General features: G+C 37.9%; 1 protein-coding gene across 4 annotated transcripts in view; it reads left to right on the top strand.

Moving 5' to 3' along the window:
- Positions 1–20,106, top strand: part of DTNBP1 (dystrobrevin binding protein 1) — a 176,393-nt gene that overhangs the window by 73,774 nt on the left and 82,513 nt on the right. For all 4 annotated transcript variants that reach the window (XM_066268341.1, XM_066268342.1, XM_066268344.1 and 1 more), the window contains one exon: positions 8,393–8,415. In XM_066268341.1, the coding sequence (XP_066124438.1) occupies positions 8,393–8,415 (23 nt within the window). The remainder of the gene's footprint in view (positions 1–8,392; positions 8,416–20,106) is intronic.

A 20,106-nucleotide genomic window follows, 5' to 3' on the forward strand; every position in this document is an offset into this window, starting at 1 on the left:
TAATAATTTTTAATGTCTTAGAATCAGTTTATTAAATTTGGAATAATATTTTGTCTATATGACCCAAAACCATTTTGTAGTTTATGCTTATTCATTGGTTACTGTTTTTTCAGAGATGCTTTCAAAATTCTGAAATTAGTTATTTTAGTCTTCAGGTGAGCATAACTAAAACCATGGCATCATCTTTTGCTTTTCTCTGTTCTCTCAGTTTGGGTCTCTCTCTTTTTACCTTCAAACCAGTTTTCATCTGGATATCTCTACGTGGGTATACAACCAGAAATCTAAAGAAGACATGCCCCAAATTATCTTCTATAGCAAAATTTGACTTTTTTCTCAATAAGGCATCGCCATCTACAGATTTAACCACAAACCTGGGAGTCATTGTCATCTCTTTTTCCCTCTCTTGCTATGTCTACTCAGTTCCTAGTCCAGTTCAGTGTTTCTTGAGTCTATTCTTGCTTTTCTGTCTTCACTGGTCATTTCCTAAGATCAGGCCCACATCATTGTAGCCTCAATTATAGTGATAGCTTCCTAATTAGTTTTCCTGTCTATAATCTTGTTCCTCAACACATTTATATTATCTTTAGAGTGTTCATTTTTTCCCCCTATAATGCAGGCATAATTTAGGCTTCTCATCATCTTCAAAATAGAAAAGAAGTTATGATGATAATGATATTAATTAGATAACAATAGCATTTATGGAGCACTTCCGATGCCCCAGGTACTGTGCTTAAAAGTCTTAGTCTAAATTAACTCATAGAATTCTATTATGAACATTTGAGTTGGTGTACTCTCCATTTTACCAACAAGAAAAATGATTAAATAATTTACCAGGATTTGCAGAGCCAAGAAATGATGAAGCCACACCAGACTAATGTTTTTTTGACTTAAAAGTCTGTTCATACGCTTTATATTATATTGTCTCCATACAAAGCCATCCATACTCTGGATTTGGATGCTATGAAGTATGAAAGTATCCTGCTTCTCTCGGTGCATTGACCATTGCTGCTCTTGTGACTGCTAAGTGTGAAAACGTGCAAGCAAGGTTTTTCAGTAGTGATGCTGCTGGATCAGGAATACTTTTGGATCTGAGATGTGTGATTTTTTTTTCTTTAACCTGCCACCCACCTTATCTACCGAAAGCTTGCCGCATCTGTGAGGACAGTTTCAGGTGGGGTGGCGTGGCTGTAGATGCGAGAACCCCAAACCCACTGCCTTAGTGATAATGAGTGATAGAGTGGTGCTTTGTTTTTCTTTGTTTTGTTTTGTTCTTAAGAATATGGCTAGCCAATTAAAAGTTTGAATTAAAAAAATTAGCAACACAAGGTATTAGAATTCTTTTAATAATTTTGAGTAAAAAAAATATAACAGATTAGTTGCCATGGGCACTTTTTAGTACATCAGTGAAACTAAAGGAGTTTAACAGACCTCATTTTGAAAATCACAAGATATCTTCCAGGACATGTTGGGGTATCTATCAGTGATGATGGCTTTCAACTTTTCAATAGTTTTGTTAAAAAGATGCACTTTCACAGAGCTGGGTGGACTGAGATATTGTCCAGAAATTTTGAGATAGCTCTGAATTCATATACCTGACTCTAGTATTCAAGAGACTTGCTGTTCTATGTAGGTAACTTCCTGATGGGGCTAAAATATCTCAAGTAGGTCACACTTGCATTCAGATAGGCTGCATTAGGCCCTTGCACTGCATTCTGGATGGTAAAGGTTGCACACCCTTGGAGTCAGGAGGAGGTATGGCTTTTATTCCAGTCCTAGCACTCATCAGCTGTGTGTCCTTTCATGGTCAAGCCTCATTTTCCTCATTTATTAAATGAGGGTGATGGTTCCTACAATATGGTATTGTGGGTTATAAGGGATAATGTATGTAAGGAGCTTTGTACAATGCGTGGGATATAGTAAGAACACTAATAAATAAATACTCCATACCCCTGTCTCATCCTTCTTTATCCTACTTGTCTCAATCACCTGCCCTTCTTCAAATCTAGATTTTCATGGAAAACAGGTCTAGGAAAGTAATTTTATTTCAAGTTTGGGGGAATTTAATCCTCAGTACATAACTTAGTGCTGCCACCAACAAGCCCATTTCTAGACCTTCACTATCTCTTTTGGGATCAGTTTTTTAAAATTTTTATTTATTGATTTTAGTGAGTGAGGAAGGGAGAGAGTGAGGGAGAGACAGGAACATCAATCTGCCACTGTTATGTGCCCTGACTGGGGACTGAACCAGCAACCTCTGCACTTCGGAACAGTGTTAACCAACTGAGCTATTTGGCCTGGGCAGGGTCTGTTTTTAAAATTCCAATCTTCTTTGTTACCATATCACTCAGATTCTTTTCAGCATTAACTGCCAGGATTCCAGGATCCTATCATCTTAATACTTTCTAGGCTGTGCTTGCCCAAAGTAGATAACTAACTATATTATATAAATAGCATGATAAACAAGCATTTAGTGCAGTTTTTATGATGAACTAGCTGCTTTTCAAGAAGCTTGTTTTACTGCTAGTGTGTTAAAATTTTCTTGTTCTGTAAACATCCCCTGGGCATAATTTGTATAAGAAATAACAAGAGAGGCTTTTAAGATGCAGACAGTTTTGAGAAAATTTACTTGGAGCCAAAGGCCAACTCTATTGCCAACCTCCAACCCATCTTCTACTCAGTTATCTATAAACCACCAGCCTTGTCAGTGCATATTTTTATGCCTGCAGAATTCTGGGAAACACCAGACTTGGTAATAATAAAGGGTAGGTGGACCTTTTGAAAGATGTCTAGTAAGATCTTTCCTATGAACAAGTAGTCATGGTGATTGAGTCTGTCGCCTCAACCACAACGAAGGGATGCTCTGCCAGTGTGTTCTATACAAAAAGTATGGCTGATCACACTTTAAAAGAATTTTCCCTAAACATTTTTAAGTGTTAAGAAAAATGTTAAGAGTTGATTTTGCAATTGGCATTTTGAATGTGTTATTTTGCCCTATGGGGTCATTGTGTTAGCTTTTTACTGTGGATTTGTTTGCGGTGGTCGGCAAACTCATTAGTCAACAAAGCCAAATATCAACAGTACAACAGTTGAATTTCTTTGAGAGCCAAAATTTTTAAACTTAAACTATATAGGTAGGTACATTGTTATTAACTTAATTGGGGTACTCCTAAGCTGGCCTTTGCGCCCGCACCCAAGGGGCCAAAGAGCCACATGTGGCTCCCGAGTCTCAGTTTGCTGACCACTGTACCTAGGGAAATAGTTTAGTATGTAGAGAACATGTGCCTCTATCTGTGTGAGATGATTGTGTTCCTGGAGATATTTATCCAGTCTGTTATGTTTGCATCTGTATGTCTGATTTAGTTGATTTCTGTACATAGACAGATTTAATATACTTCTTGCAATACTCCATAGATTTATTTATTAATATGATGCTTTTTTGTTTTTATTCTGCCCTCATAATTCAGCCCCTGTAGAGAAAATGATTAAATAGCAGTTTCACCCTTTAGAAATACTATTAGACTTTGAGTCTCGTGCTGTTTGTTGAATACCTTAGTTTTGGGATTTGTTATGCTAAATTTTATAAAGGCATTTGCTGAATTACGTAAAATTTAAAATATGGTAAAATCTAAAAGAAGGCATTTCAATTCTTTCTACTTATTTGATCTGAAAATACTATCAAACTATAAAAATAAGAGACTCTGTTTTTAAAAATGCAAGTGGCAAACAAATTATCAAATGAGATACTATGTGACAAAAGTTTTGTTTCTGTTTTTTTTTTTTAGAATAAAATTCTCCATATTTATAGCAAGGGCTTCTTTGAAAAAGCAGGTGTTCTAAGTCATTCTGCTTGTGGTTCATGATTTGCTGAGTGTCTGTGGGCTCTGACTCTGTGGCTCTGTGCACGTGTATGAGCAGGGAGGATCTGTGCACAGCAGGAGCTCTGCAGTGTCATTGTAGAGATGACACCTGCACAGAAATAACTGCATTATAAGGCCACATGTGAGGTGCTGCAACACTGATAGAAGTATTATATGGTTTGGAGGAGGAGAGATTGCCAAGTGGGTGTCCAAGGATGTCTTCATGGAAAAGATAGACTTGAAGACTATTTCATGCTGATTATTGTCATTACTATTTCTAATAGAATTTGGAGAGTAACCTGAACTTAAAACTCTGACTTACCTGTGCTTTTTCATTGGTTAACTTTAAGAGAATAACAGAATGGTTAAGAATAAAATATCTGCTATGTTCTCGATAAATGTTACCTATCACCATCATCATCAGTTTTACTTTACTGCAAAAACTCAGTGCATCCTTGCTCTTTCAAGAAGCCATTCTTCTCAAACCAAAGTGTATGAGTTGCTCCTTTCTCTTTAGTCCTGGAAGATCTTCAACCTGTCATTTCCAGAGATTTACTCTATGACATCAGTTTCAGATTGCTGCTTTATTCCTTTCTCATTGAAGTTCCTAGAGGTGGTAAAATGTGTATATCCCAAACCTAGTATTATTCTTTTGCCATTCTTCACATTATTCCTAGTGTCTAAGGCTCAGTACATTTTTGTTGATGGGTGATTTAACTCAAAGATTACATTTGGTAAAGAAAATGGATAGCCCTGGCCGGTTGGCTCAGCGGTAGAGCATCGGCCTAGCATGCGGAGGACCCGGGTTTGATTCCCGGCCAGGGCACACAGGAGAAGCGCCCATTTGCTTCTCCACCCCTCCGCCGTGCTTTCCTCTCTGTCTGTCTCTTCCCCTCCCGCAGCCAAGGCTCCATTGGAGCAAAGATGGCCCAGGCGCTGGGGATGGCTCTGTGGCCTCTGCCTCAGGCGCTAGAGTAGCTCTGGTCGCAACATGGCGACGCCCAGGATGGGCAGAGCATCGTCCCCTGGTGGGCAGAGCTTCGCCCCTGGTGGGCGTGCCGGGTGGATCCTGGTCGGGCGCATGCAGGAGTCTGTCTGACTGTCTCTCCCTGTTTCCAGCTTCAGAAAAATGGAAAGAAAAAAAAAAAAAAGAAAATGGATATTTATACAAGGTTGATAGCAGTGATGATGGAGAGAATTGGATGAATCTAAGATATGTTTTTATGTTTTGAGATAGAGTTGACAGAATTTATTGATGGATTTGGATGTGGAGAAAGAGGGGGGTGGGTAAACCAAAACTTGAGGAACTTGGTAATGCTATTAATTGAGGTGAGGGGATTGGAATAAGAAGAGGCTCTGTTTTGCAGATGTTGTTTGAGAAGCCTACTCCACTTTTGAGTAGAGCTATCAAAAGGCGGTTGCATATGAATCTGGAGCTCAAAGAAGAGTTCAAAACAAAAACATAAATCAGGGTAAGTCAGTAGTTTATAGACAGTATTTAAGGCTACCTAGCAGGATGAAATTGCCTTGTGAGAAAATGTAACTGAAGGAGAAAAGAGAACCCAGAACCAAACTTCGGGGCTCCAGCATTTAGTGATCTGGAAGAGGTGGAGAAGCTAATGGAAGAAACCAAGGAAGTGGAAGAAACACCAGAGGACACTTTCTCAGGGAATTGACAGCTTGGTCATGTGCTGCCTGAGGGATTTGGATGTAAGGGACTAATTAGCTCTTCTTCAGACTCCTCTAATGGTTTCCAGAGTACTTCCTGCTTTATTCTCTCCCTTGTCAATCCATCTATTCATCACAGCTAGACTGTCCTTTCTAAAACACAGTCTTGCTCATGTTATTCTCCTGCTAAAAATAAAACCAGATCCTTTTAGCCTGGCAGTCAGAACTCCCTACCTTTTTTTTTAACCTTATTTCCCACTACCTTTTCTTCATTCAACCTGCTGTTCTGAAGTATTTGCTGTTTCTATAAATATAATATAACCGGCATTGTTTGGCTTCCATACCTTCACTTCACCTCTGCTTGACATGCCTTCCCTTCCCTTCTCTTGTTAATTCTGTATTTCCAAATGCTCTGCCTCCAACACATGGGGGAAATTTCAAGGCTTTATGTTTTCAGTTCTGTAAAGATTTCATAATACTGATTTTTACTTTAAACCATAGTTATCTATACCACTTCAACCAATTTTCATTTTTAGGAATTGGGTACAGATATGATTTACTGTCTGAAGGGAAGTTTCTTGTAAATTTTACAAACAGTTGTGGGTCATGAGAAAGAGCCTCTGCCAGGCCTCTTCTCTTCTTATAGCTTCCTGTGGAGTCAGGCAGCCAGGTGGGAAGGGAGGCATGATAGCTTTAAATGAAAGGCAGCTTTCCCCAGTCAGGCAACTATTCATTAATGCAGTACACTGGGTTCTTGTTTTATGGTTGTTTGTTTTGGGATGGGGGAAGAATAGCATGTGTGAAATTATTGCTCTGAGTTTTAGCTTTTTAAAGTGGGAGTGTATGGGTAGTGGCCACTGCTGTCGTGACCATGCAGGTTCACAATGGATTTGGGCAGATGGTAAAGAAACAGTGGAGCCAAAAAATGGTGGGCCATGCCTTTATTAAAGTCTCTCACCGGCCGATGAGCAAACAGGAAGGGAAGACACTTCATTTTCATTCAGGGCTCCCAAGTCCTGACTCATTCTCCAGTTCCACAACCAAGAGAATCTTCTTTGGTTCCTCCTAGAATCAAAGGCCCCACCAGTCTCAGTGGAGCTCACAAAACCCCTCAGTTCTGGTTCCGCATCTGCACACCTCTCTCTCTGCCAAACATGGCTTCTTCTCCACACTCTGCATTCTCTCTGCTCTCCCTACAAAACTGCCTGGGTCCACAAAGCCCCCTCCTCCAGCAAACATTAGCAGAACAATGGCCCCTCCCAAGCAGGAATGCAATGACAATTTGCAATCAACTACCCCCCCCCCCACACACACACACACACACACACACACACACACACGGCTGCCCAGCGCCATTTTTTAACAATAGAAGTGAGCAAACTCAAAAAATACAAATTTTACAAATTCATTTGTCCAACAAGGAAGCACCTTTTAGAAGTATTGCTCACTGCTATGTATTCTAAGAGAAGGAAAGCAGGAACTCTCTAAAGATTGTAGTCATAGAAATAAGAATAACTCATTAGAATGTCAACCTGAGGGTCTGTCATCTTTGCCACCTATCAGTGATCTTTAGGGAATTGCTACTGAGAAGTGAACTGAAGGTGTGTTTTCAAGATGTTCTCTTATGGACATGTTGCCTTGCTGTTAGGTATTTCAGCTTTAATCCCATTATTGGAGTATAAAGTAGGTTTTAGGCATGTTTCATTTGTACCTAATCTTTTAAGAATTAAGTTGGACTGTTAGCTAAAGGAAAACAATTGCATGTGTTTTTGGAAAGATGGGATTGAAAATAATATCTTTTTCTTAGTTAATGAACTATGATACTGGAGCATTATTGTGAAGAGTCAGTGTTTTTAGAAAAAAAAAGGAGTGAGATGACATTTGATTTAAGGACCTCCACTTGGCTGTTATAAGAATGTTACCCATTTGTCCTTTCAGTAGGCAGCTTGCCAGTGCTCCCTGCCAGCTGTTAATTGTAGTCAACTACATATTTGGGAACATGCGGGTATTATAATTAACAAGTGTGGATGGAATTCTGATCTGAGAATTCAAATACCTCTAGATTTTTAGTGAAACCTAGAGTGCAAATAAAAGGTAAATGTCTTATATATTGCTGAGATAATAAGCCTTTACTAAGTAAATTCACGTCTTCAAAATTACTTTTTATTAGTACTAATAAGAAAAATATAATTAAAACAATATGAAGTAAAACCTGAAAATAACTTGCTTCAACTTTGTCAGAAATATTGTTTTCTGTTTGCTCATCTGTTCTTTCTTGTTTTACATTTTCCTGGGAAACCTTGCATTTCAGCCTCCTTAATTGACCGACAAAATTGCCAACCACAGGACTTCCTGGGGGCACAGCCCTTTGAGTCAGGATGAGATGCGGACCTCAGTTTTTCGATATGTGCTTCTTCCCCATTTATTTAAAAGGAGAAATAACTGGCTCTATTCTGTATAATTTTTTTTTATTCTGGATAATTTTTAATTGAAGATCTTAAAACTATTTAAAATTTGTTAGTGGAGAGAAAATTTAAGTGCTTTTATAAACTGATTATACTGATTATTATACATACAAGATGGTTCATAGTTGACATTAAAATGCTCTTTGTTTTCTCATGAGTGTTTCATTGTTTTAATAGTTTAAATTTTGGTAGAACTTTTTTAGCCATTAATAGGGTAATAGAAAAACTAAAAATAGTAGCTTTAGGCTATTTGTATTGTAGTTAGAGTAAAGCATGGATATATGAGCATCCAGAGATTTCACTCTAGGCATGTAAACTACATACATTTTTATTATAATCTAAGGACAGTTTCCATTGGGAGTAGATTTTAAATTTACATTTTCTTTTTTCTTTTTTCTACAGGAGAGAACTTGAAACCTTCAAAGGTAATTTTGTGTTGAGAGTTAATTGATGTCAGATGTTCTTTCTTAATGGTGATGAAAGAACTCATTCCTTTCTTTTTTTAAATTGGTTTACATCAAAAAAAAAAGTTTGCTTAATACTGCTCTGTCAGTTTTGTTTAAGCACAGGTGGTTTTGATATTCTCTTTTAGCTCTAACACATGTACCAAATGAAAGTTTCTGCTAATGACCATTGTAAGTAATATGTTAGGATGGCACAGTGCTAGCTTTGAGGTTGTTGAAAATTGTCATCTAAGAAGGTTCTGGTTTCTGTTGTGCAGACTCTGAACCACAGGGGTGGGGTATGGTGATAAAGATAGAGCTGTGCCCCTGCCGCTGACCCCACAGGACTTGAACCTGCTAAGAGGTGTTCAAGACAGTGCTGCCACTGTCTGAAACTTAGGCTAAGTCTCTTACATTTTTCAGGCTGTTTTTACATCTGTATTATTAAAAGCTCTGATGAACTTTTCATATCTCAGAATGTGAATTGCTTTTTAATTCTAGGGAACTTCTGAAGGTAGAGCACTGAAGAATTCTTGGTCAGGTTGACCCTTATTAGTCGTGGAAAAATACTGGTGAAAAGCAGGGAAAACCATACACTTTCCAAGCAGCTCAAAGCCCTTCCAATTCATTGTTTTTCAGTTACTCATTAGCAGTTAAGTAGTGAAATCACTTTTCCCAGAGAGACTCATTTTAATTATATTTCACTTATAAACTAGTATTGACCTTGAGACTTACTGATGATTAAAGATTTTCCAGTGTTTCATTTATAGTTGAATTGTTTATGTGTGCTTTGCTTGGCTATTTGAGAAGAAATGGCAAGCCCTCAAGATAAAAGGTATAAAGACTTATTTCTGCTATGACTGTACTCGAACAGACTTGCTTGGCTAGATTTTTATTGAACTGACTACATTTACAATACATGATTCAATTCATGGCCAGTTTGTTGAGGGAATATTAAAAGATCATGTGATGTAATATATTATTATGGCTATCATTGTTCTTAATCAATTTGTGATATGACTCATGTACATTATTTTTTATCAGTGGTTGAAATAAGATTTGAAATCCTCATAAAATGGTCTTTTTATTCTTATTCTTTCTTTTAGTCAACTAGCATCTTATATAACATTAGATGAAGAAAAAAATCAAGTTAATATTAAAAAACAAGCAGGGGTACTGATTATGCAAAAGTGTCAACTTTCATCTTAGTACTGATGATTCCTTTTTTTTTTTTTTTTTAAGTATGACAGTATTCAGGAAAAAAAGACCAGGAGTTTACAAAAGGTTAGGTAGTGTTACATATTTTCCAACAGAATAATTCAATTTATGCTGACATACCTTGTTTATACATACATCTCTAATTATGCACATTTAACAATATATACAGGCCAATTAAAGTTCTCAAGTTGAACAAATCATAAATTGATCATTGTATCATATCAAGTTTTTTAGTATCAATATTGATTAAAAATTCTTTTCTCTTGAGTATTTTGCTAATATTGTAAAAACATAAATACCATATAATAAAAGAAGAAATATAACTGCTCTTCCAAGATATTATTGAGAAAAAAAGTAAAAATTCATTCAAACAAATTGTGATAATTTATTTTTAAACACATTGCCTTTGCCTTTGTTTTTCCTTTATAGTAAGTTGCAGGAAAACAAAAAGGTATTGCTTCCTCCAATTGTTTTATTCAATTTGTAGTTGTATTTGGAAGCTTCTTTTAGGTTGGTAAAAAACTAACTTTTAGGTACAAAAACACAATTAGTAACCCTCACTGTTAATAAGGTCAGTATCATCCACGGTTGTCTGGATTCTCCTTTGTACTTACCACTGAAAGTGAATGAGTTAAGTTCACCTTTCGCTTGTACCACATGTAGCAAAATTACTGAAACCAGCTGATGTTCGGTTGATTGGCTAATACCTGCAGCAGAAAGGTTTTCTGTGTTCCTCAAATATGGCATTCCTTTATAGTTTTTAGTGGTGAGTCACTTGAATAATAGACAATAGAAAAAGGAGGATAGGACCTTAAAAGCTTTGTTTATTTTCAGTAGGGAAAGAATTCCATTATTGTAAATGCTTGTAGCATAACCGCAGGCACCCCTGGTTCACTGCGCTTCACGGCATCGCACTGAGAGACACTGCATTTCCTACATAGTGAAGGCTGTGGCAACCCCATGTTGAACAAGTCTGTTGATACCATTTTTCAACTTTGCTTCCTTTGTGTCTCTCTGTCATGTTTTAGTAATTCTCACAATATTTCAGGCTTTGTCATTATTATTATATTTGTTATGATTTGTGATCAGTCAGCAGTGATCAATATTGAAGTGAGACCCTCCGTCAGCAAAATGATTACAACTTGATGAAGGCTCGAATGATGGTTATTTTTTTAGAAATAAAATGTTTTATTTGTGGGTTTGTTTGTTTTTTTACAGGGACATAGAGAGTCAGAGAGAGGGAAGATAGGGATAGACAGACAGAAACGGAGAGATGAGAAGCATCAATCATCAGTTTTTCGTTGCGACACCTTAGTTGTTCATTGATTGCTTTCTCATGTGTGCCTTGACCAGGGGCCTTCAGCAGACTGAGTAACCCCTTGCTCGAGCCAGTGACCTTGGGTCTAAGCTGGTGAGCTTTGGCTCAAACCAGATGAGCCTGCACTCAAGCTGGCGACCGTGGGGTCTCGAACCTGAGTCCTCTGTTTCCCAGTCCGACACTCTACTGCGCCACCACCTGATCAGGCAATAAAATGTTTTTTAAATAAGATGTATACATTTCTTTCTTAGACACAATGCTATTGCACACTTAATAGACTATACTATCATGAACACAACTTTATTAGCACTGGGAAACCAAAAAATTTGTGTTACTTGCTTTATTGCTATACAGTATTCACTTGATCGCAGTGGTCTGCATCTGAGCCTTTAGTATCTCTGAAGTATGCCTGTAAATTCTTCACACTCCTTAAAGACATGGGAAATTGGCCATGAATAGACATGTAACAGACATTGGATTTATGGATTTATAACAGATTTATGGATTTTCTGTCATTTTTTAACTTTCATTTGTAAAATAGATTGTCCATGTATAAATTTTAAAATCACTGTTAAGATTTTAAATATATCTAGAAATACTGTGCCACTAAAAAGAGGTAGAGGTAAGGTGATCTCAGATTGGATATTTTTCTTACCTCCGTAAGATTCCTGACTTTGGTTTTAATATGCGGACTTGCTCTTTAATGTTTACTTAAATGCCCTATTAAAATTAATCATCATTCTTCATTTTCTCTATAATTCTGACAGCCATAGCATGCTGAATGCTTGTGACTGATAGGCTACTCATCTGTACATCTAAATATTTTGTTCCCACCAGTTGCATTGAAGGCTTACGCAGTGTTAGTTGTGTTTGCTCCCAAACTCATTTATACTTATTATTGTGATATGTAGTTTAATTAAGGATCAGATAAAATGGTGTAACCTCAGTGTTAAGGTGAACTAATAAAACGAAGTTGACTGCTTTGGAAGGCTTAATAAAAGTAAGTAGCATTAAAAATTGATGTAAAAGGTAAAATTAAGAATTAGAGAAATTTAAAAATCCTGAGTTAGTGCACAGATTGTTTCACATCTTAAATTCCTGCTCTTCTTTGAAAAATAGACTGGAAATTTTATCTGCTGCAGTTTGGGCAGCTTATGCAAGAATTTCCAAGCCAGTGGACCTACTCAAAGTGTTCATGACTAAAAAGTGTGGTTATATTTTAAATTACAGTGATTTTAATTTACTTCTATATTAACTGCTTTTTTAAAAATTAAATGAGCAACATGGGATCCATGATTTCATATAAGAGAATGTCCATTGTAATCTCCTCCTTAATATAAAAATGTGCCTTGCCAGTGAGAAAACATGCTATGATTTATGAGTTACCACTGTCACCGTGAGTGGGCCATCATGGGAGAGTGCAGGAAAGGGCAGCCAAGGCCAACCTGGTACGTTGTGATCACACTGAAGGTCCAGCTCTGGAAAGCAGTGCCAGTGAAGGAGACAGGGCCAGAGCAGTCAGAGAAACAGGAAAAATACCAAGGCAGGTTAGTGACAGGGAAGGCCAGAGAAGAAAATGGTTAAAGGAGAAGTGGTTACTAATGATATAAATGATACAAAGAAGTAGAGGAGAGTGGGGCGCCAACATTGGATTTGGCAATGAATAGGTAATTGATGACTTGAAAGAGCTATTTGTAAAGGGAAAACCCAGATTGAATATCAGAAGAATATGAGAAGTTAGAAAATAAAGGTAACATGAACTAACTAGTCTTTTATGAGTGAAAAGAAAGAAATGAAAAGCTAATGAGACAGAATTAGGGTCAGGATGAGAGAAAGGTAAAATAAGAATGTTAAGGAGTTAATTAAGATTGCAGAGAGGACAAAAAGCAATGACACACAGGGACATCTCTTGCCTTGAGACCTCAGAGAGAGAAAGGATGGATGATAATATGGGGAAATGTTGACACAGGGAGGAAATAATTTTTTGAGAATCCATGTAAGGAAAGATCATCTGAATTTGCAGATCTTGGCTCAGAGGTAGAAATAAAACCCACAACAAATATTCTTTGGTTAACACAGAATTGGGAATGGGAAGAGCATAGATGATGGGTTAGCAGAGCATGGCCAGCTTGGATGCTGATGAGAGCAGGATTAAATGACTGACCATGGACTTGAGACTGGAAAGGAGAGGCCTGACCAGACCAGTAAAATAAACAAGATATGAGGGACTGGGGATGGTGTATACCAGAAATGTGACACTTCAGTAGTTGAGGTGGGTCTGGTGGTCAAAAAAAGGAACTTCAGTTTGTGATCTTAGAGATGGAGCAGTTCCCAGTGAGGATGATGACTAAACTTAAGTAAACATAGACATCATAAAATTGAAGAAGTCATCTGAACCAGAGCATTCTGAGACTATTAGGGGTCTCACTTGTGAGGATGACTCTTCGATATAGATTATACATACTGCTGGCTTGGCAGCCCTTAGCATGAGTTAGCTTAACATGTGAGGCAAAACTGTTCAGCCAGCATTCGGCAGTATTTAAGTGGTGTAGACTCAGGTGGACTAGTATTACTGTCCTCTGTCTTCAGGGATCTAAAGCACTATGGCAAAGCTTATATAAGGAGAGTAAGGCAAATGTATGATTTTAATATAATGTAAAGATATTATAATAGAAATAAGCACACCAAGGCAGGAAGAGTCGACTTTTAAGAGAAAGGCAATGGCACTTGAGCTGAATCTGCTCACCAGGCTGGGAAGGGTGATAAGAACACTCCAGAAAAAGGAAAGAATAATTGCAAAGGTGCAGAGATATTTTATTTCAAGAGTACAAGTTCAATTTTAACTCCTTATTCAATGAGGGATCTACAAATAATTTGTTAAGGCTAAAGCATATGGTGTGTGGGGTGAAGTAGTGAGGGATGAAGTTAAGATGTAGGTGGGGAACACATGATACCCAGCCTTCTATGTCATGCAGAGGAGTTTAGACTTTTTCCCTTGAGCCAGTAGTCTCCAATCAGGGATATGAGTATGTAAGACAGTAGGAGTACAGAGGAAAACTGGAACTTGTGTTTGTTTTTTTTAATGTCATCCTTTTTAAATTTCAGTTTTTGTATATATTATGTAAGAAACTAGTATAGGAATTCATGTATATATAAGATATATACATATACACATTTAGGGTGCATGTTAAAAGGTTTTGCTCGTGGCAGGTGTGTGTGGTCAAAAGAATTTACCAGTTACTGTTGTCCGTAGAGACAAGGGAGGAGTGAGAGAGCCCAAAGGGTTTTAATTAGCATGGCAGTATTACATTTGCAATTTAGGATAAGTTTTCTGGGATCATATAGAAGAAAGAACTTGTCTAGAGTAAGAGAGATTAGTTGGGAAACTATTAAGAAGATTTGAATTAAGGCAATGTTAGAATAGAGAGAAAGACACAGATTCAAGAAACTAAGTAGGTAGAATAAAAAGAATTTCTGTTTTTAATGACTGTTGTGAAGAGCTAGAATGACTCCTAGAATCCTGGCTAGGGTAGTTTTTTCATTCACTATGAACTTCAGGTAAACGAGAAGGTCTGGGAGAGAATGGTAGCAAATTCTGCTGGGTTTTAGGGAGGAGGTACAAGTGTCAGTTTATTCGTGACTGTAGGCAAGTTCACAATAACTAATAACTCCAAAGAATTGCACAACTCCTTGGTATTTGCTAGACTGAAAAATGCTTTTTTTTTTTTTTTGTATTTTTATGAAGTGAGAAGAGGGGAGGCAGAGAGACAGACTCCCCGCATGTGCCCGACCAGGATCCACCCAGCATGCCCACCAGGGGGCAATGCTCTGCCTATCTGGGCCATTGCTCCGTTGTGTCGGGAGCCATTCTAGCACCTGAGACGGAGGCCATGAAGCCATCCTCAGCACCTAAGCCAACTTTGCTCCAATGGAGCCTTGGCTGTGAGAGGGGAAGAGAGAGACAGAGAGGAAGGAGAGGGGGAAGGGTGGAGAAGCAGATGGGCACTTCTCCTGTGTGCTCTGGCTGGGAATCAAACCTGGGACTTCCACACGCCGGGCTGATGCTCTACCACTGAGCCAATTGGCCAGGGCTAATAAAAATACTTTTTAAAAAACAGTTTTATTGAAAGATTCATTCATTTTTAAGTGTACAATTCAATGATTTTTAGTACATTTATAGAGTCCTTATCACCACAGTCCATCACCCATGGCAACTCCTTTCTGCCTGTATGCATTCAGTACCCACTTGCATCCTCCGCTCCAGGCAGTCAGTAATCAGTTTCTGTCTTTACACATTTGCCTTTTCTAGATTTTCCTTATAAACGTTGTTGTGCAATATGTAGTCTTTTTGCATCTGGCTTCTTTTGCTTAGTATTAAATTTTTGAGGTTTACTTCTGTTGTGGCGTATAATAATAGATTGTTCTTTTTTGTTCCTGAATTAATACTCCATCATGTGAGTATACTATATTTTGTTTATCTGTTCACCAGATGATGAACATTTCGAATTGCTTCCAGTTTTTGTCTATTGTGAATAATGCTGCTATAAACTTTCACAGGCAACGCTTTCTGTGGATATATGTTTCCATTTCTCTTGGGTATATAGCTAAACTAGGATTTCTGGATTATATAATAAGTTTATGTTTAACTTTCTAAGAAACTGCTAAACTGTTTTCCAAAATGGCTATGCCATCTTGCTTTTTCCGCCAGCAATGTATATAGGTTGCAGTTTCTCCTCATCCTTGCCAACATTTGTTATTGTTAACTCTTACATCTAGGTATGTGATTTCTCCCCGCCTTTTTCTAAGTGAGAGGAAGGGAGATAGAGAGACAGACTCCTGCATACGCCCTGACCAGGATCCACCTTGCAACCCCCGTCTGGGGCTGATGCTCAAATCGACCTAGCTTTCCTCAGTGCCGTAGGCTGATGCTGAGACCAATTGAGCTATCCTTAGCACTTGGGCTGATGCTCAAACCAGTTGAGCCAGTGGCTGCAGGAGGTGCAGGGAGAAGGAGGGTGAAATAAGCAGATGGTCGCTTCTTCTGTGTGCCCTTACCAGGAATCAAACCCAGACATCTGTGGCTGACACTCTTTTCACTGAGCCAACTGGCAGGGCTATGATACTTTTTTTTTTTTTTCCATGACAGAGAGACAGAGATGGGGACAGAGGGACAGACAAGAAGCGAGAGAGATGAGAAGCATCAATTCTTCGTTGTGGCACCTTGGTTGTTCATTGATTGCTTTCTCATATGTGCCTTGACTGGGGGACTACAGCAAAGCAAGTAACACCTTGCTCAAGCCAGTGACCTTGGACTCAAGCCAGGGACCTTGGGTTTCAAGCCAGCAACCTCTGGGCTCAAGCCAGCAACCATGGGGTCATGTCTGGTCCCTGCACTCAAGCCAGTGAGCCCATGCTCAAGCCAGATGAGCCTTCACTGCCGGCAACCTTGGGGTTTTGAACCTGGGTCATCTGCGTCCCATTCTAATGCTCTATCCACTGCAACACCGCCTAGTCAGGCCATGATCCTTTTTTTAATGATCCATTTTAAGGTTATATGATATAAATTTTAAGGTTTTTTTTTTTTTACATACTGATACTCAGTTGTCTCAGAACTATTTTTTCTTAGAATTGCCATTTAAGCACTATGCTTGATATGTCCCACAGATTTTGTATGTTGTATATTATTTTTTTTCAATTACAGTGTACATTCAATATTATTTTATATTGGTTTCAGGTGTACAGCATAGTGGCTAGACAGTCTTCTACCTGATATTTCCAGTACCCACCTGGTATCATATATCATTATTACAGTATTATTAACTATGTTCCCTATACTGTACTTAACATCCCCTGACTATTATTTCTCAATCCCTTCACCGTTTCTACCCAGCCCCCCCATACCTGCCTTCTGGCAACCATTAGTCTGTTCTCTGTTATTTGTGAATCTTTTTCTGTTGTTTGTGCAGTTATATTGTTCAGAAATATCTTTTGAAAAGACTGTCTTTTCCCCCACTGAGTTGTTTTGGCAACTTTGCAGAAAACCAATAGCCATAAATGGAAGAGTTTATTTCTGGACTCTAGATTTTGTTTCTTATTGCCAATACCACAGTACCTTGATTACTGTAGCTTTGTAGTAAATTTCTTTTTTTTTTTTGTATTTTTTTATATTGTATTCACCATCTACTTCACCACCCCTCCCCCTCTCCTTCCTCTCTGTCTCTCTCTTCTCCTCCTGCAGCCGAGGCTCCATTGGAGCAAAGTTTGCCTGGGCGCTGAGAATGGCTCCATGGCCTCTGCCTCAGGCGCTAAAATGACTCTGGTTGCAGCAGAGTGACACCCCAGATGGGCAGAGCATCGCCGCCTGGTGAGCGTGCTGGGTGGATCCCAGTTGGGCGCATGTGGGAGTCTGTCTGACTGCCTCCCCATTTCATTTATTTATTTATTTATTTATTTATTTATTAATTTATTTATTTATTTTTAATGGGGTGACATCAGTAAATCAAGATACATATATTCAAAGATAACATGTCCAGGTTATCTTGTCGTTCAATTATGTTGCATACCGATCACCCAAAGTCAGATTGTCCTCTGTCACCTTCTATCTAGTTCTCTTTGTGCCACTACCCTCCCCCTTCCCTCTCCCTCTCCCCCCTCCCCCCGTAACCACCACACTTATCAATGTCTCTTGGTCTCAATTTTATGTCCCATCTACGTATGGAATAATGCAGTTCCTGGTTTTTTCTGATTTACTTATTTCACTCCGTATAATGTTGTCAAGATCCCACCATTTTGCTATAAATGATCCGATGTCATCATTTCTTATGGCTGAGTAGTATTCCATAGTGTATATGTGCCACATCTTCTTTATCCAGTCATCTATTGATGGGCTTTTTGGTTGTTTCCATGTCCTGGCCACTGTGAACAATGCTGCAATGAACATGGGGCTGCATGTGTCTTTATGTATCAATGTTTCTGAGTTTTGGGGGTATATACCCAGTAGAGGGATTGCTGGGTCATAAGGTAGTTCTATTTTCAGTTTTTTGAGGAGCCACCATACTTTCTTCCATAATGGTTGTACTACTTTACATTCCCACCAACAGTGGATGAGGGTTCCTTTTTCTCCACAGCCTTTCCAACATTTGCTATTACCTGTCTTGTTAATAATAGCTAATCTAACAGGTGTGAGGTGGTATCTCATTGCAGTTTTGATTTGCATTTCTCTAATAACTAAAGAAGATGAGCATCTTTTCATATATCTGTTGGCCATTTGTATTTCTTCCTGGGAGAAGTGTCTGTTCATATCCTCTTCCCATTTTTTTATTGGATTGTTTGTTTGTTTGTCATTGAGTTTTATGAGTTCTTTGTATATTTTGGATATTAGGCCCTTATCTGAGCAGGTGTTTAAAAATATCATTTCCCAATTAGTTGGCTGTCTGTTTATCTTGTTATCAATTTCTCTTGCTGAACAAAAACTTCTTAGTCTGATGTAGTCCCATTCATTAATTTTTGCTTTCACTTCTTTTGCCTGTGGAGTCAAATTCATAAAATGCTCTTTAAAGCCCAGGTCCATGAGTTTGGTACCTATGTATTCTTCTATGTACTTTATTGTTTCAGGTCTTATGTTTAGATCTTTGATCCATTTTGAGTTCATTTTAGTACAGGGGGACAAACTGTAGTCCAGCTTCATTCTTTTGCATGTGGCTTTCCAGTTTTCCCAGCACCATTTGTTGAAGAGGCTTTCTTTTCTCCATTCAGTGTTGTTGGCCCCTTTATCAAAAATTATTTGACTATTTATGTGTGGTTTTATTTCTGGGCTTTCTATTCTGTTCCATTGGTCTGAGTGTCTATTTTTCTGCCAATACCATGTTGTTTTGATTGTCGTGGCCCTATAATAGAGTTTGAAGTCAGGTATTGTAATGCCTCCAGCTTCATTCCTTTTCTTTAGGATTGCTTTGGCTATTCGGGGCTTTTTATACTTCCATATAAATCTGATTATTTTTTGCTCCATTTCTTTAAAAAATGTCATTGGAATTTTGATGGGAATTGCATTAAATTTGTATATAGCTTTGGGTAATATGGCCATCTTGATTATATTTATTCTACCTAACCAAGAACAAGGGATATTCTTCCATCTCATAATGTCTTTTTTGATTTCCCTTAACAATGGTTTATAGTTTTCATTGTATAAGTCCTTTACATTCTTTGTTATGTTTATTCCTAGGTATTTTATTTTTTTTGTTGCAATCGTGAAGGGAATTATTCTTTTGAGTTCATTCTCAAATGTTTCATTGTTGGCATATAGAAAGGCTATTGACTTCTGTATGTTAATTTTGTATCCTGCGACCTTACTGTATTGGCTTATTTTTTCTAGAAGTCTTTTTGTGGATTCTTTGGGGTTTTCGATGTATAGGATCATATCATCTGCAAAAAGTGATACCTTTACTTCTTCTTTTCCGATATGGATGCCTTTTATTTCTTTGTCTTGTCTGATTGCTGTGGCAAGAACCTATAGTACCACATTAAATAAGAGTGGAAAGAGTGGACAACCCTGTCTTGTTCCTGATTTAAGGGGGAAAGCCTTCAGTTTTGTGCCATTTAGTATGATGTTAGCTGATGGTTTATCATATATGGCCTTTATCATGTTGAGATATTTTCCTTCTAACCCATTTTGTTGAGAGTCTTAAACATAAAATTGTGTTGTATTTTATCAAAAGCCTTTTCTGCATCTATTGATAATATCATGTGGTTCTTGTTCTTTGTTTTGTTGATATGGTGTATTACGTTAACCGTTTTACGTATGTTGAAGCATCCTTGAGATTCTGGGATGAATCCCACTTGATCATGATGTATTATTTTTTTAATATGTTGTTGTATTCGATTTGCTAGTATTTTGTTTAGTATTTTAGCATCTGTATTCATTAGAGATATTGGTCTATAGTTTTTCTGTTCTCTATTTCATTTATTTCTCTTCTGATTTTTATTATCTCCTTTCTTCGGCTGGTTTTGGGTTGTCTTTGTTCTTCATTTTCTAGTTCCTTAAGGTGTGAAGTTAAGTGGTTCACTTGGGCTCTCTCTTGTTTGTTCATATATGCCTGAAGTGATATGAACTTCCCTCTTATCACTGCTTTTGCTGCATC

Source organism: Saccopteryx bilineata, chromosome 3 (assembly GCF_036850765.1).
Source record: "Saccopteryx bilineata isolate mSacBil1 chromosome 3, mSacBil1_pri_phased_curated, whole genome shotgun sequence".
Classification (NCBI taxonomy): Eukaryota; Metazoa; Chordata; class Mammalia; order Chiroptera; family Emballonuridae; genus Saccopteryx; species Saccopteryx bilineata.